We start from the raw sequence: 17,831 nt of genomic DNA on the forward strand, positions 1-17,831 counted from the left end.
TCATTTACAAAGGATAGGGTTTAATATTGCAATTTTACTCGTTTATTATTAAAATAGATACAGTCCGGGACATTTCTATTTGGACATAAAAAATTTGAATTTTCTGACATTTATACGTATATTCAGCGTCTATGTGAACAAAAAATGTTCTCTCTCTCATTCTATGGTCCTTGAGCTTTAATAACAGGGACATTTTTGAAATTGGTAGGATTAGAAAATGACAGTAAACAGCTGACTGATGTAAACAATAACAAAGGAAATGTTATAATTTTAATCTATATAACCCGTGGCTGCTTTAAAAGTGTGTACTAACGGGATAATAAAATATTTACGCAAGTATTTTTGAAGGTAGAAACATTACTTGTCATATAACAATTATAGATTATATGATGAGTAAGTTTCATTGCAAATTTTGTTTAAAATAAATGTAAAACGTTTTCATTTTGTTTAAAATGAAAATATATTTTTTTATTTTAAACAATTTGCAATGAAACTTGTAAGATAAAAATAATAAAAAACAATATAAAAGGAATTTATTCAAACGTGGCGCTTTACCGTGGTAGTAACGCACTTCAGCACCAGAGGCGCTGGATTCTCGTGTTGCCAGTGATTTACTAGGGAATTATCACTTCTTCACCCTTACTGTTCTGTGGTTGACAGTTGAAACCTTGTAGCAGCGTGTGAGCGTCGTGAGCGTGTTGTGCATCGATTAACAGGTAAGTCTTGATTGTCTTGATATTTATTAAATGTTATAAGTAAAATGTAATTCGTCTGACATTATGTTTATTTTCAACGATTGTGTCTAAAATTAAAGAAAATCAAATAACTGAATCCTGACCCACGACCACGTGGTTTTTATATTGCAATTGTTTTCGCGTCCAAAACATGGCAGAAATTACATAATAACTAGAAGAATTATATTTATTATACTGTTATCACTAGGAAGTTGTAACACGTGTTGTACGGTAGGCAAAATTGCTTATCTGAATTTGAGTTTTTGTAAAGGTTTTTAAATATCGCAGAGAAAATGTCTGCTTAACGCTGACTCGTACTGTAAGTTGTTTCTATTGTTGTAATGTACAACTTTCACTTTCCTGTTAAATGTGCAACCCTCAATCCTTAACCGCTCGTGACGCCCCCCTTCTGGGAGCAGGTAGTTTTTCCTTCTTAAAAAGGACCGTATTTTTTTTATACTTGGAAGTAAGTGAATAATCTCATTTATCGGAAGAAAGGCATACCTATATTCAGAATACCAATTATTCATTAAACTCAACTAGTTTGTTAAAGTTAACTAATTGCCTTTCGCAGTTACTTTATAATAGCTACTTTACAGGCAAATAAGCTTGACCATTAATAAACTTACCTACTCATTCTATCAACAACACAATTTCTCTCAAAGTTAGTTGCATTCCAAAAAAAAATATATATATATTGAAGTAATCTAAAAGTTGGATTTTTTGAAGCACAATTTGTTGTGCTTAGGTTATCAAAGATGAGTTATCTGTTTACATTATCATCATCGATTAAATTATAATGAAAACATGTCTTTACCACAATTGTTGTTATATTGTTTATTACCGAATCTTTGCTATAAAACTATTATACTATTTATTATATGCTCTTTGGTTAACTTGATAATATTTTTAATCATCTAATTATCGTTTCAATTTGCTTTATCTGACTATCTTTTCGAGTGATTCTCCTATATTCAAATAAAACTTTTTAGTGTATTCCAAATATGAATAAAATATTTCTTCCAAAGTAATATAATATTCTTTAATTTCTTGATCCGTTTTTGTATTTAATGTTATTATTAGGGATTTAATATTACGAACACTCAATAAAATCCATATTGTTTTATTTAAATTAACTATTTGGCGAAATATTTATAATATATTTTGTTATCAATTTTTTATAATATGATAATTCATTTTTAATCTTATCATAATTTATTATTTGGTATTCTATTTTATAGTTTTCTAAAATTTTCTTTAAATCTTTCTTAATATCGCGTAAATTCAGTGGGGGATAGCCACCCCCCACTGAAATTCCATATTGTATAAAGCATAAAAGATCATTTGTTATTATTATATTTTTCTTTTAAATAACGTAAACCATATATCGGTCAACCACGTACTCAAATTAATTTTATAGGAGTAGTTATTTTTATTTATAAAGTCCAACAAGTTTAATGGATTAGCATTAATTTTATAATTATGTATTGCTTAAAAGATTATATTCGTTAACGTTAGTTTCCTATTTATCTAGCAATTCTTCTAATTTAAAATGATATTTCCTAACTTTTTTTGCCTTATTGTTATTCAACATCATTATTAATTCTTTAAAATATCATTTTGTATATATTTATACAAATTTGCTTTAGCATTTTTATAATCTATTTCTTCGTATGAGATTTCCTAGTCCTTTAAAAAGTTGTTAAAATCGCTTATTTCTTCAATAAATCCCATGAATTGAAGCAAATTATTTGTGATTAATATTTTTCTTTTTCTGCAAAAACAACATATTTCCAAAAAAATACGACTATCAATTTTCTCTTAAAATCAACACCTACCTACGTCTTTACTTATAGCATTTGTTGATTTTTCATAACCCAATATTTCTGCTAAATCTTTACCTTTAAACAAAGGTTGATTATCATTGTCTAATATGAAAAATACGTCTTGATCATAAACTTTCAAGTAACAGTATTATCTATGTCAATAATTTAATTTTTAATTTTTCGCTTCTTCTTTCTTGGATGATAAAATTCTTTCCATACGTTATTTGTCTTCATCATATAATTACATCTAATAGTTTTATTTATTTTATTTTTTATAATACGTAGGTCCCATATTGCCTCGCATATTGTACTAGATCCCTTTTATTACAAGTATTTATTTTTTTGACAATTAATTAAATAAACATTAAATTGATCACCTCCTCCCTATACCACACATATTTTTTTGAATCTCGAGGCTTATCACAAGTTTACCTCAAAAGGGACAGTGTGTTTTATCATGCACTGTTTATAGATAATTTCTTATGAAAAAAATGTAATAAATTAAATGAATTGCTCACATAACGATGACCAAGAAGCACGACAAATGTTTCAGAAAAGGTTAAACGATATGAGAAGTATATATAATATAAGATTTTCTTAAAATACACTTTCGTAATCTTGAAGTCTTTGATGAATAAATTTTCTAATAAATGACAAGTCTTTGCTCCATTTGTTTGGAATTAAAATGTCCAGATGATTTTTATAACTATAGAAATAAATATCAAAAACATGTAAACAATGTAAAAAAGCAGTTAATTCTACTCGTTTATTATGTGATTGTGGTAGATATTACACTAGAACTAATTTTAAAAGGCATATAAAAACAGATTTGCATAAAAATGGATTGAATTTATTTATTTACTAAAAATTGTTTGTTAGATTTTTTCCTATAATAAATGGAACGAAGGAACTTAAGTAATCTTCGTTTATCTGAACTGTTTAATATTGCAAAATCATTAGACATCAAATATATTAGAAAATATAATAAAGCAGACTTAATAAAAGCTATTATTAAAGCTGAAGAGCAATTACATAAGGAAATAAAAAACGGCAAAAAATCAGTTATGCCTCCTTTGCGGAATTCGGACAGAGTCCTCGTGAGCGAAGCGAATTCAGAAATATTTTCATTTGATGATGATTTATTTGCTGAACCAAGGAAAAAGAGAGTTAGGAAAATATGTGGAAAATATATCAAAAGCACCCGAATGCACCTCCATAAAAAAAAGATTTCTGGAAATTAATGGTTAATGCCCCATATGGTAAGTCTATGCAATCTGTTAGAAACCAACAAAATATTAAATTATATTGTGATGAAGAAAAATTACAAAAAGCGATAAACAAACCTAATTTTAAACACAGAACTATATTTAGCAAACACCTGGCAGCAGTTCACAATTTTAAAACAAAAGTATTGTTTAATAAACCAATTTATATTGGACAAGCTGTATTAGATTTATCGAAATTGTTAATGTATAACTTCCATTACAATGTAATTAAAAATGCCGGTTTCTATGAATTTATGAAAAACAATCCCGACTATTTTGATACAGCTGATTATCCAAAGGATCATCCATTATATTCGGATAAAAATAAGAAAGTAATAGGGAAGTTCAAAGATGAATTGAATGGTATTAAGATATTAGAATGCATAGGTTTAAGGTCAAAAATGTACAGTTACAGAACTGAAACGTCTGTTTCGAAAAAATTAAAAGGTATCAAAAAAGCAGTATTGAAGAAAGAAATAAGTTTTGAAGATTACAAAAATTGCTTAATTGCTTAATCAAAAAGAATACTTTCATAGGCAGAAAGTGATCAGGAGTCATAAACATGATATATTTACTGAAGAAGTAAAGAAAAATGGAAAGATGATAAAAGATACCTTTTATCTAATTCTACAGATACATTAGCTTATGGACACGTATTAGTATCATCATAATATAACATAACATAATCGCTATTTTTTATTAGTGTTGAAATTAAGAAAACAATAATTACAATTACGATAATAAACATAAGAACAAAAATAATAATTTTTAATTTATTAACTTGTTGAATGAGACTTGAAAACTTTTTTCGGAATTTTGGATATTCTTCATTGAATATATTTAAATTCTTGAATACAGTACTTTCCATTTAATTTACAATTTTTGACTCTTTTCATTTATTGCTCTCATATTTTTTGTATGCCTTTCAAATATTTTCAAAGTTCTTTTCTTTACATCATCGATGTTTGATGGTATTACTACTGTTTTGCTTCTTAATTCTGCTAGCTTCTTAGGATCGTAATTATTGTAGTTATCTAATTTATATTCCAATTCATCTATTTTATTATTAGCGGACTCTAGCTCACAATCAGTCATAATTAATTGTTCAAGGAATAAATTAGCTGCTTTTCTTGCAATATATTTATCTACAACTTCTTGTTTGAAGCCAACTATTTTTGCTCCATCTTCTAATCTGTCTATTTCAGTAATAATAGGTTTTAAATCTTTTTTCCATTTTTCTTTCTCATCGTTGGGAATGTATGAAACTAGTTTGTCCATTTATGACTGAAAAGTTTCTAAAGATTTACTAATTAATTTATCTGCTTCTTCATCTAAACTTATATGTTTACGACTACCTGCTTTGTGTTCTACATTATCGAATATTTTTTTATTTTTTGTTTTGCTTTTTCTCTCTTTTGTTCCCAATTGTTCCGATTTGTTCTCTTTTGTTCCGGATTGTTCCCGTTTGTTCTCATTTGTTCTCGTTTTACATGCAATCTTTATGCCAACTGAATTTAGCCCCATATTGAGGGAATTTCTGGAAATACTTTTAGATTTGCAAAATTCTGTCTTTGTTAGTTTTTTATTTACAGTCGAATTGAGATATCCGATAGCAAATATATATTTAGTTTTTTATCTTGAGTAAAAGATTTGTAACTATTTTTAAATTGCTGGAGTTCAGATGGTTGTCTTGTTTTTAATGGTGTATAATATTCTGCTACAATTTTGTTTTCTCTAGTACTGGTCATTTTTTAATTTATTGTAGAAATTTTTGTATTACTCGTTAGATACTGAACGTTGTATTTTCCAACATAGTAGTGAATATTTCTGTAATTTAAAAAAATGTTGATATAGAAAAAAAAGAATTATTGTGCAGTTTATTTCATACTACTCGGATTATAATAAACAAATATATGGTTTATTGTGTAAATTAATATAAAACCTTATTGTTGCAAGCAATGTAAGAAATAGCAATTAAACAAATCGTAATTCAAGCAGGTATTTAAATGTGAAAAAAAGTACTTTTTGCACAATTTATAAGTTCATCGAGGTTTAAAAATTAAAATTTACAAGCAAATCTGAAAAAAATTCTTAATTTGATTATTAATTTAATCTTGTTGAATTAAAAAATTAGCAATAATAACACTGGTGATGGAAGTTTTACTTCATAGTTAGTATCAACCAGTTTGTTTCTAGTGGTCTGCGCGATGTCTTTCCATCTGTGCAATTTAATTGGCGAGTAAAAGATTGATACGCAATGACCTTGCTCGTTCCTTTTTGTTTCATTATCTTTTAGGGTGTGGGGAACTTCAGAGGACGAGTAAAAAATTCCACTTTACAATAATACAGTTGTTTATTTCAGAACAAAATACAACACTTTAATAGGCTGCTGTTGAGGTTTTTCTGTACTTTTCTTTTGTGTACTGCTCTCATTGACAAAAGACTTAATTATTTATATGCTTATTTGTATTACAGATTGTAGCCGAACCAAAGTAAAAATGAACGAGAGTTCTTCTCTAAATGATTCTAAGGTGAGTCAGTCAGGTTTATTGGTGGAATTCACAATCATTAGTAAAACTCTCCTGTATTAGAAATTAACGGTGGCAATAATTTATTATTAGTAATAATAAGTACATATAATATAATTTTCAGAAACTTTCAATTTAAAAACCACAAAAATAATCAGTTTATTTATAACAACTATGCTAATGCATTTAGTAACGAGTTGTAATTTTTTTCTGTTTTTAGGATTCAGAAAAGTCGCTGTGCGAACTGGCAAGTCATGAATTCGCCACAATCAAAGAGACAATTACCTTTGTGGACAAGACCTTGTTTATCAAATGTCTCTTAAGTGATACTAGTGAAATAGTACTACTAACGGCGCCTAGAGCTTTTGGAAAAACTACCCTCATGGATATGTTGAAGCAGTTTCTACTGGGACAAAAAAGTTTATTTGAGAACCTAAAGATTTGTACTGAAGAAACACAATTTTTTTCAAAGCACTGCAAACTTCATCCTGTGATACATATTGATCTCGGGAGTGTTCGTGGTAGCAGTTTTGCTGAAGTTAAGCAACAATTGGCGTTGGCTATAAATTATACATTCAGAGAACATTCATACCTGGTGAAGAAGACTGATGATGGTACTTTAGCCTGGGCAAGCGACAAGTTGAACATTTCTAACTTAAAAATAGCAAGTTTTGAAAAATTTTGCGATAGAGAAAAGTGCATCATGTTAAGGGAAGCTGATTTGAAACATAGCTTAAACTTTTTATCAGAAGTATTACATACACATTATGAGGAAGATGTTTTCGTACTCATCGATGAGTACGATGCTCCTGCGGTAGGCCTGGTATTCGAGTCTTGTCCGAATAAAGATGACATTGGATTAATTAATGATTTTTTAAAAGATTTCATGGCTAATACGCTAAAATTCAATGATTTCATAAAACGCTCATTAATTTTTGCTTGTGTTCGGTTGGCCGGAGCCTTCTCAGGGGATGCAACAAGAGTTATAAAACATTATCCGTTCCTAAGTGATCTTCGATACGCACCGTACTTAGGATTTACGGATGAGGAGGTAAAGCAGCTACTTGAGCTTCCAGAAGTTAAAGCTGCTTGTGGGAAAGTAACATTCAAAATAATTACGAAATGGTATGATGGATATATGGTATCTAATAGCCCATTGAAAATATTCAGTAGCTGGTCAGTCTTGAAGCTTTTGGAAAGGGTTTATAGAACCGGTAGGCTCAAATATTCCTCTTTCTGGATTGATACAGGTCATGTAAGAAATCTGGGGAAGCTGTTTGCGGAACCTTCAGTTCGAGAAAAAATTGAGGAACTTATTTCTAATGGTGAAGTTAAGATAAGAACAGTTAAATCGGTGAATGTCGATCATCTAACGAGTCTAAAGGAACTTATTTGTTTGCAGTTTGATGAAATATCGGAGGAAAATGTGGAGTTATTTTTGCAATTCTTGGCTGATTCTGGTTACTTTAATATATTGTCAATTGATAAGAAAACAGATGAAATTGAAACAAACACCGAAGATGAAGATATAGAAGAATGGGCTGATTTTGAAAATGACTCGACATCTTGTGTTTTAAAAATACCTAATTTTGAAATTAAGCAACATGTCCGCAACCTTTGCTATAGTGAAGCACTGGCAGTTATACATAAATTCCACTTGACCGCTAGATCTGTTAAAAATTATGTAAGTGCTCTGAAATTACTATTACAAAGTACAAGTGAGAGGGCATTTGTTGAACTTGCAAACGCCGTATTAGTATTACTCTCTGAATCACAGGGGATCATGAACGAAAAAGAACTTCATCACATCTTGTATACTCTGACATATAACTCCAGATACTTCGAAACACACAGTGAGGTCCAGATCAAGAAAAAAAGAAAAGGACCAGGGATAGCCAATACCCTAGATGTGGTGATAATCAGTAAGAACGTTGGAATCATTTTTGAATACAAAATGTATTCCAAGTCTGCAAATGAAGCTTTACAACAAATTTTTGAGAAGCAATATTACACTAAATTTGATGAACCTGACTATAAACACATTTCAAAAAAGATTTACGCTGGTTTGACATTCGAGCCAGAGGAGAAGAAAGTTTTTATAACATATCAAGTTGGAACTGAAGGAATAAGTAAATCTGTCTGTAGTGATACACTATTATAATTTATTATGTTAAAAAAATTAATACTTATTTTATTATTCTGCTAATGATTTGTTTATGGTGTTAATAATAAAATTAATAATTAAATTTCCAAATGCTTGGTTTGTTCACCAAGTTCAGCTAATTTTACTGTCCTGTTGATTCGCCAAAGGCCAAAGGCTCATGAGTCGAAGACGAATTCAGGATTGATGGTCGTGCCGATGATTCTCCTCGATAGACACATACCTATAAACGGTATAAGCTGTCGTGAAAGAGGAGATGCTGTAAGAATAGATCGGATTGTAGTCGGGGAATGTTTTTCGTACGACTGTCCGATTGTTTCTAGAGTGACAGTGTCGGGGTAGTCTTTAGCCAGTTGGGCCAAATAAGCATTAATCTTTAAAACAATAACTAAAAACGGGAGTTATTTTTTCCAAGTGTTACCTCAACGTGGCGTAAGTAATTTTTCCCAAACCTAAAGCTTGTCTCGATTTGTGGTAGTGTTTTTCAGCCTGAATGGCGGTTCCAACATTTTCGATTTCAATGCTAAACTCAAGATTGTTGAGCCCTCGTATTTGGCACTAGACAAGCCCACGAGGGCTAGTACTATCAGTACTGGCACTTTCATTGCGATATCTACTGAGGTATCGAGAGCAGAATCTCTTTTATAAACGTGGTGGATAAACAACAGTCTAATCTGCTGATTAGATAGATAAAATTGAATTGAATTTGTCCTAATTCTCTTTTAATCCAGTGTTTTAACGGATTACGTCTTCAAATATTTGTTTAGTGGTTAAAATCCAGCTTCAATAGTTTAATCCCGTGATATTTCATCCTTGAGTGATACAAGACTTTTGTCTATTATTATTAGTTGTGACAAAAGAGCTAACAAAAGTGAAAACGAATAAAAAATTAATCCTCGATAAAAATTAGTTTCATCAATAATTTTTTTAGAAATGTGTAAAAAGTGCCATAAATTGCGACTTCATAATTAATTACCCGATTTTAACAAATTACTGAATAAAAAATTTCTCAATTATTTTATATCGTACATCAATACTTTCGTGTTAATTATTATTTATTACTTCTTGTTAGTGTGATTATTTAATATAACGTTTGGGGCCCGTTTATAAAATGGTTTGTTAAAATTTAATTCGTTGTTAAAAGTTAACAACGCAAATCAAATCAAATTTGCTAATTTGTTAGTTGCAAATTAACTTAATGGCTCTTTATATATATATATATTTTGTATATATATATATATATATATATATATATATATATACAAAAATAAAAGTGTCTCAGATCAATGCAAAGCGCAAACAACATTCTTTTTATCAAAACTAAATTACTTACATAATGAAATTTGTAAATGGTTTCTAATAATCTTAAGCAAAAAAATTTTTCTTAATTTCTGGGTTTCTGGGTCCATTAGTTATAACTATAACTTACTATAACTATAAAGTCTACTTTTGTGCCCTATTTCAATAAAAAAAATGCAAATCCGCTGTTGCTATTTTCATTAAAAAGGTAGATCTTTAAATTTAAACAGTCAGTATACAGCGTGCTCAAAAACTGGCGCACCAACTCATTGGTGTGTGGTAGAGAACTGGTTACATATAAAGGTAAAAATAGTAAAAAAATTCTTTGAATTAAAGTTATTGATAAATAACTAATTTTAGATAAATGATATGTGGCAACGTTGTCTAACAGTCATGATCGCAATAGAATTTGATCAACAATAAAAATAAATTATTTTTGAAACGGTTTCCTAGGAAATAATTCCCAGTGTTGGCACATCTACACATTGTGATTTTTTGGATGAATTTTAATTTTTTTTAATTAAAAAAACTGCTAAAATCTGATAGTAAAAATAATTATTCATCGTTTTGTTACGGAACGATTACCTGGTATGAAACATAGAAATATAAAAAAATAATGATAACTAAAGAAGTTAACACAATAAGTTTGTAGCTCAAGATTTTTTAAAATATGACTTTAGGAATTTTTTTAACATTTTTCCCGTGATCTACACGTGCTTCTCAACAACGTACCACTGCGTTGGTGCGCCAGTTTTTGAGCAGCCTGTAGATAAATCTAGATAATTCTTTTGTTCTACACACATTCACTGAAACTTGGTTAGATAATAACTTGATAATATAATTACATACAAGTATATTATTCTCTAATTAAATTCAAAGTACCTAAATATAACAGAATCGATGATAATAATAAGTATGGATATTATGGAGTTATTTTAACAATTATTTTACTTATTTTTGGTAACAGTTCAGGTGGCAAAGACAACATTTCGAAAGCTAACAAAATTTTATTAGTTCGATAATTATAAGTGTTAAATCATAAAAGGCTTTTTTTAATATTAAATTTGACCCTTTTTACCATTAAAAAAATCATGTTAGCCTTGTTTTTCCAAAACAAATGAAGACAGAAATTTGATAAACGTCTGAGACGATAGAATTTAAATCATTTAACGCATATACCAAATTCCAATACGTTTTGATGAATAGTTTTTATAATATTTAACTGAATTCATATTTTTTAGTACATACTTATTCTCAAATAAAATAATGCTGACTCACACCAATTATCCAAGTAATAAATAATTTTACTTAATTTAACAATTACCCACTGAAATAGGTTGTTAATTGTCTGTGTCCAATCAATTAACTGAAGTTGCAGTGGCAGTTATTTGAAATATTTAAACCATTGTAATAACAGCAAGTGAAAGCTCACTTTTCAACATTGTAATTAAGAATAAAATTAATTTACTACCTAAGAAATTTTACTGTCAGTTATCATAAATAACACGAGATTTCTATTTTCAGATAACATTTTTATCACTTTTATCCGACTTTTATCGAGACTAACTACAAAAGAATAAGTAATTTTTGTACGATTTATTTAATAATTAGGGTAATTTTTCATTTTCTTTAATTGGTAGCGAATCCCAAAAAGAGGCAGTGCTTCGAATTGACGTTTCCACAGTTACGTCAGACGGGGCTCCAATTCTTAGATAGGTCAAGTCGTCTGTGGCATTTTTTGGTACTTGTGGCCACTCTATTTTTTTTACTTTTGGAATGCTGGAACCAAAAACGTTAAAAACATAAAAAAAATATATTTTTTAATCGCCCATTAACACACGAGTTGATTACAATATTTTTTCTTTGACAGAATAAATTTGAAATTAAAACAAATTTCATCAAACTTTAAAAAATAAATTAAAAATTGAAGATTTTATTTATAAGATTTTATAAATATTTTTTTTAATTTATTTTAATTAAACGGCAAGAATGTTATTACCTCGAGTCACTAAACGATGTTAACAAATCGACAAAAATTTTAATCATAGCTCTGTCTCGGTGGTTTCTGCTTGTATCAAAAAGTCCCATGTTGAAAATATAAGGGACGTCATCAGCATGAGCTGCTCCAAAATTCCTCCCACTCTCTGTTTCATGCTCGAACCAACTATTCATACTCCTGTATTCAAATTTCAAGGCATAGGTAGGGGATTTCATTGACTTTGCCATCAGTTTGGCGGTTTTGACGATATCGTTGATAAAAATCCGGTCTGAAAACATCGCCACCAACTCCCGAAACGTCTTCTTTGACAATTTCTTCTCTCCAAGGTAGTACTTCCTAATCTTCTGACTCACCTCATCTTGCAAATCCCGATCCACGGTGTAATTATAGTACAAAATAGCTGGAATGTACTTATTCCAGTTGTCGTCAAGCTTTGTCAAAAGTTGATTATTGTAGACTTCGTCTAAATGGTACAACCCTTCCGATTTTGTAAAAGAGGCGATCCAAGGGACGTCATAGACTTGTTGATTTTTGATGATTTGGTAGGGATGGGTTGGTAGTACCGGTTGAGTGGCCCAGGAGTCAATCACGGGCCCGAATTGGGCAAATGACAGGTACCACCAAGCTTGGTACCGTGGTACTGTCAAGGCAATTTGCCTGGCTGGTCTACTTTTCAAACACTTGATCATTGTCTCATCGGTACCACAACCCACGATAGTGGCGAGTTTTTTCGTTTGGGCCAAAGGTTGCTCCATTAGGGCCCATGGTACTAACATGGTACCACTCATGGACCAACCACGGTGGAACAAGCCACGGGATTGTGGCGATAAGTAATGGAAGTTAACACTGGTACCATCTCCGAAAAGTGTGATCGAGTCAGGAGTACCACCGAAATGTTGGATATATTTTTTGATGAATTTTAAGGCCAGGATTTGGTCTTTGAGCCCATTATTGCCAGGTACTACGTCATCCTCAGTACTCAAAAAACCTAGTGGTACGATTGTATTATCTCATCATTTGATTTGGTGGTACCAACCTAACGGCCCTAATCTATAATTCAAGTTTACGAAAACTATATTTTTGTCTATAAAATAGTCAGGTTCGTAAACACTGGCATAACCAGTCGCGAAATCACCACCATGAATGTACACAACCACATCAAAACTAGCATTCAAGTGGGCCGTGTAAACGGTCAAATAAAGACAATCCTCCTCACCTACAAACCCATGAAAGTACCGCCGCTCCCTGGTACCACTTACCAATCACATGGTCTTCGTCCATATGTGGGAGTCTGGTAAACTGCATACATCTGTAAGTGGTATCAGGTTTCCAAACACCATCCCATGGTTCCACCGGTTTGGGTGCCTAAACCCCAGTCAAAAGTGATTCTAAGTGGTACCACTTACCTCAAATCGGTTTTCTCCAACCGGTGGTTGGGCATATGGTATTCCCGCAAACCGGTGGACTTTTAGCCCATTCATGGTGGTTAGCCGACCTTCAACTTTACCCAAATTGGGCAATTCGACGATTAGTTCCGCCTGACAAGCAGTCAGGAATATCGCAAGTAGTACCAGGCGCATTTTGGTTAAGACTGAGCTAAGTTTGGGTCATTTATCAAACAAGAATGCAACAAACATGTTGTTCTTTTAGTTAGAAAAATCAGATTCCAAAGAGTAAATTCGTTTTTTTGGCTGATAGCGAATTCCAAATTTAGGTAAGTACTACCTACTGTTACCAAAGGCTGATATTCAGTGTGAAATCAGAGGGGAATCTTTGCAGTAGAGGAATAAAGAAACTATTTATTTATTCAATAATTTCAACAAATAACTTGACAATTTGCCAAGTACCAAGGTACTTATTATAGTACTTTTGTAATTATACATTCAGAATAAATAATTATTTATTTGGCAAGCCATTTCACAATTCATCTTTGACACCATGGAGCAGCTTCTCGTTTTCTTCAATTGGCAACGAATCCCAAAACTGGGTACTACCAAGTACCGACGTTTCCAACGTGAGATTATCCGGGGAAGCAATTTTTAGATAAGTCAGTTGACTAATAGTTTGAGGTACTTGTGGCCAGGCGATTGGTACTCGTGGTACCCTACAAAAACCAGTGGTACCTACTGTTGTACCGAACTTAATACTCACCCTGATTTGGCAAATGAGGCCAACATTTCAACAAACAACTCGACCATTTCCCGGTCTTGCCTAGTACTAGTAGTATCAACTTTTGTTTTGAAAATATAGCTAGTATCATCGCCGTGGGCGGCGCCTAAGTCTTTACTAGTACCCGAACGTCCTTCAGACTTACTATGAGCACCTCTGTACGTAAAGTAGTACAAAAAAATCGGCGATTTTGTGACTTGGTTTTGCAAAAATACCGTTTTCTGGATGTCGTAGACGAACAAACGATCGGTTAAAATTCGGACAAAGTCGAGGAAATTGTCCCGGTTGACTGTTTTCTCCCCAAGGTAGTACCTCCGAATTTTTTGGCTAATCTCATCGTGTTTTTTGGGGTCAAGTGTATAATTGTAGTCCAGAATGAATGGTAAAAGTTGATTCCACTTGGTGTCAATTTCGTTAAGGTACTGCTCCTGGATATAGAAGTCGGATGCTGGGTACAACCCTTCAGAACTCGTGTAAGACGTAATCCAGGGCAAATCAACCAACTGTTTGTTTTTTATCAAACTGTAAGGGTGGTCGGGCAAGACTGGGTCTTTCGACCACGAATCCACCACAACACCGAATGGACTAAACGGGTTATACAACCATGGTTGGTAGTACTTGACCATTTCCACAATTTGTCGGCCCGGCCTTCGTTTCAAACACTCAACCATTGGCTTACCATCACTGGGACACCCCAAAAGAATGGCCAATTTCTGGGTTTTTTCCATTGGTTGTTCCATTAGTACCCAGGCATTGAGCATGGTACCACTTTGTGACATGCCTCGATGGAACAAACCACGCGACTTGGGCGATAAGTAGTGAAAATGAACACTAGCACCCCCTGCTGACATACCAACCAAAGTCACAGAATTTGGGTTTCCCCCGAAATGGACTATATGGTTTTGGACCCATTCCAAGGCCAAAATCTGGTCTTTCAAACCGTTGTTTCCCGGAATTAGGTCATTTTCAGTACTCAAAAAACCCAAAGGTCCTAAACGGTAGTTCAAATTCACGTAAACTACATCCTTGTCTAGGAGGTACTCCGGCCCTTGGATGCCGCCCCAGTTGAACATAAAGGCGCCCCCATGGATGTACACTATGACGTCCAAATTGGCCTTAGTGTCCAACTTTGGGGTGTAAATGTTCAAGTAGAGACAATCCTCATCGCCTATAATTATTAAGTACTGAGAAAAGTACCAACAATAAAAACACCAAAGTAGTACCAATTACGAAATCACCCCCAGGGGGTGTATATTGGTAGTACTGCATACACTTGTGGATGGTTTTGGCCTCCCATATGCCATGCCAAGGTTTCGGTGGTACTGGTTCCTGTCACAAAAATAAATATTTCTAGTTATGTAAAAAACTAGAGATATTTATTTTGCATGAACCCAAACACTTACCCGGAAACGGTACTTTCCGACCGGTGGCCTTGCATAAGGTACTCCTTCAAACGAATAAAACGTACGACCTTTGAGACTTGTTTTAAAACCTCCTTGGAGTACTCCCAAAGTTGGTAGTACCACTTGTGGCTCAGTGGTACCAAGTACCACCAAATCGCTTTTAATTAGCACTATTAGGAACAAAATTAACTTCATGTTTTCAAGACGCTTGAATAATGTTTGAGGTCAACTAAATATAATTCCGATGTTTTTTGTTTTGATAGTGATTATAATGATAAGTACTTTTTGTCTCATTATGATTGCAAATATTTTAATCGTCTGATAAATATTTATGAAACCATTGATAAATATTTAACTACAAAATCAACGATTTCTCAAGTGTTAGCACTGATAAGACTTGTGCTCCTACAAGCGCAAAGTCATGGTACCACTTATCAGCTGTCTTATAAAATTCGTCGTCTTGCGTAACCATTAGTATTAGTGAAGTCATGTTACTGGTCGTTTTACTGGTCTTAGGTACCACCCTTGTGGGTGCAAATTTGCCCCAAGTCACACTACCCGATTTAGGGCAACTTGAAGGTACCCATGGTACTAGCCTCAAAGGCCGTACTTTTCACAAGTTCGAGGGAGTACCATATGCAAGACCACCTGTCGGCAAGTACCGTTTCCGGGTAAGTGGTACCATGACTAGTTTAGTAACCCTCATGGTACTATTTTAGGAACCGGTACCACCAAAACCCTGGCAAGGGGTATGGCAAGCCAAAACTTTGTACAAATGTATGCAAAACTTCCAGTACACGCCACCAGGGGGCGACTTCGTCATTGGTAGGTAGTACCAATGAGTTGTACCATATCTAAGTCACGCTTTTAGGCGATGAGGATTGTCTTTATTTGAACATTTATAGCCCCAATATTGACCCTAAAGCCAACTTGGACGTGATTTTTTTCATACATGGGGGCTGTTTTATGTTTAATTATGCCGGTTTCCAAGGCCCTGAGTACTTACTGGACCGGGACGTAGTTTACGTCAGTGTGAACTATAGATTAGGCCCTTTGGGCTTTTTGTGTACTGAAGACGAAGTGGCACCCGGAAACAACGGGTTAAAGGACCAAATTTTCGCCCTCCAATTTGTCAAAAAGTACATTCGGTACTTTGGTGGTAACCCTGATTCGGTCACAATTTCGGGAATGTCAGCTGGGGGGGCAAGTGTACATTTCCACTACTTGTCGCCCAAATCGCGCGGGTTGTACCACCGGGGGATTTCCCAAAGTGGTACCATGCTCAACCAGTGGGTACTGACCGAAAAACCGCTCGAAAAAGCCAAAAAATTGGCAGCTTTGCTGGGGTGTAGTACCGAAAGTAGCGACAAGATGGTGGAGTGTTTGAAATGGCGGCCTGGGCGACAGATTGTCGAAGCAGTGAAGGAGTTCCAGCCTTGGTTGTACAACCCCTACACGCCGTTTGGCCCAGTTGTGGACTCGTGGGCCCAAGACCCGGTACTACCCCAACATCCTTATATTTTAATCAAGGAGGGGAAATTCACGGATTTGCCTTGGTTGGCGTCTTATACGAGTTCAGAAGGGTTGTACCCAGCTTCAGGTACTACCATTTTTGCCCAAACTTTTCCAAAAACTTTTTGTAGATTTTTACATCGATGAGCAGTACTTGGAAGATATTGACAGGCGTTGGAACGAGATAGTACCCTTTATTTTGGATTATAACAACACTGTTGAGTCCCAGTTGCGAGACGAAGTCAGTCAAAAAATACGAAAGTACTACCTTGGTGATAAGAAAGTTTCAAGGAGTACTTTCATGGACTTTGTCAAAATAACCACAGATCGGGTTTTTGTCGATGGGGTTTATAACACAATCCGAATGCAAGCACCACTGATGAAGTCACCCCTTTATTCGTACTTTTTCGAGTACCGGGGGGCCCACAGTCGCTCCGAAAGTCGCACTGGTACCAACAAAAATTTCGGTAATTTGGTACTACCTAAATAACCCGGAAATGAGAAATTTGGTTTCAGGAGCTGCACATGGTGACGATACAGCTTATGTTTTCAAAACTAGTGTTGACACAGCAAGTACCGAAAATGACCAAAAGGTGGTCGAACTCCTAGTTGATATTTTCACCTCTTTTGCCAAAAATGGGTACTTGAGTTACACTAAAATTAGGTTTTTTCTGACAAAATGTTTCAGAGTACCTAAAGTACCACTTGAATGGCCCCCAGTTTCGAGAAGTACCGACTCGATAATTCAGTTAAAAATCGCAGGTCCGAACGACTTATCCCTAGTCGAGTCCAAGTTTAAAAATGGCGATTTTTGGCGAAGTTTGCCGTTGATGGAGAACGAAAAACTTTTTGAAAACAGAAAAGACGAACTGTAGATTAAAATTTTATTTTCAATAAAAATAATACAATTGTTTTTTGGTTTGCAAAGTCATTAG

At 33.5% G+C, this 17,831-nt stretch overlaps 4 protein-coding genes and 1 long non-coding RNA gene across 8 annotated transcripts; 2 read left to right on the forward strand and 3 right to left on the reverse strand.

Moving 5' to 3' along the window:
• Positions 1-587: 587 nt before the first annotated feature.
• LOC103315116 (uncharacterized) lies at positions 588-8,607 on the forward strand. 4 transcript variants are annotated; one of them, XM_064357863.1, is made up of 5 exons: positions 590-716; positions 6,301-6,356; positions 6,574-7,478; positions 7,524-8,037; positions 8,131-8,607. In XM_064357863.1, exons 2-5 carry the CDS (start codon positions 6,324-6,326, stop codon positions 8,512-8,514), a joined length of 1,836 nt encoding a protein of 611 aa, XP_064213933.1. In that variant the 5' UTR covers positions 590-716; positions 6,301-6,323; the 3' UTR covers positions 8,515-8,607. The 4 variants fall into 4 exon arrangements, with proteins under 4 accessions (XP_064213935.1, XP_064213933.1, XP_064213934.1 ...); XM_064357864.1 differs by having other exon boundaries at positions 7,527-8,037; XM_064357865.1 differs by having other exon boundaries at positions 588-716; positions 6,574-8,037; positions 8,111-8,354.
• Positions 8,119-9,708, reverse strand: LOC135266695 (uncharacterized). The gene is made up of 2 exons (XR_010334840.1): positions 8,936-9,708; positions 8,119-8,888 (listed from the first exon to the last, which is right to left on the reverse strand). It is a non-coding gene; the product is annotated as an uncharacterized LOC135266695 (long non-coding RNA).
• A 1,712-nt stretch (positions 9,709-11,420) lies between these two features.
• Est3 (esterase-like) lies at positions 11,421-13,392 on the reverse strand. Its single transcript, NM_001039446.2, has 5 exons — positions 13,219-13,392; positions 13,072-13,177; positions 12,849-13,028; positions 11,813-12,800; positions 11,421-11,592 (listed from the first exon to the last, which is right to left on the reverse strand). The coding sequence occupies exons 1-5, from the start codon at positions 13,390-13,392 to the stop codon at positions 11,421-11,423; spliced, it is 1,620 nt and encodes a 539-aa protein (NP_001034535.2).
• A 199-nt stretch (positions 13,393-13,591) lies between these two features.
• Positions 13,592-15,630, reverse strand: LOC656604 (venom carboxylesterase-6). The gene is made up of 4 exons (XM_963122.4): positions 15,385-15,630; positions 15,205-15,310; positions 13,964-15,149; positions 13,592-13,916 (listed from the first exon to the last, which is right to left on the reverse strand). The coding sequence occupies exons 1-4, from the start codon at positions 15,577-15,579 to the stop codon at positions 13,730-13,732; spliced, it is 1,674 nt and encodes a 557-aa protein (XP_968215.1). The 5' UTR covers positions 15,580-15,630; the 3' UTR covers positions 13,592-13,729.
• Positions 15,631-15,752: 122 nt separating this feature from the next.
• LOC656689 (venom carboxylesterase-6) lies at positions 15,753-17,809 on the forward strand. The gene is made up of 6 exons (XM_963198.4): positions 15,753-16,055; positions 16,104-16,209; positions 16,256-16,984; positions 17,028-17,363; positions 17,413-17,536; positions 17,585-17,809. The coding sequence occupies exons 1-6, from the start codon at positions 15,873-15,875 to the stop codon at positions 17,769-17,771; spliced, it is 1,665 nt and encodes a 554-aa protein (XP_968291.1). The 5' UTR covers positions 15,753-15,872; the 3' UTR covers positions 17,772-17,809.
• The last annotated feature ends 22 nt before the right edge of the window (positions 17,810-17,831 follow it).

Source organism: Tribolium castaneum, chromosome 7 (genome assembly GCF_031307605.1).
Source record: "Tribolium castaneum strain GA2 chromosome 7, icTriCast1.1, whole genome shotgun sequence".
Classification (NCBI taxonomy): domain Eukaryota; kingdom Metazoa; phylum Arthropoda; class Insecta; order Coleoptera; family Tenebrionidae; genus Tribolium; species Tribolium castaneum.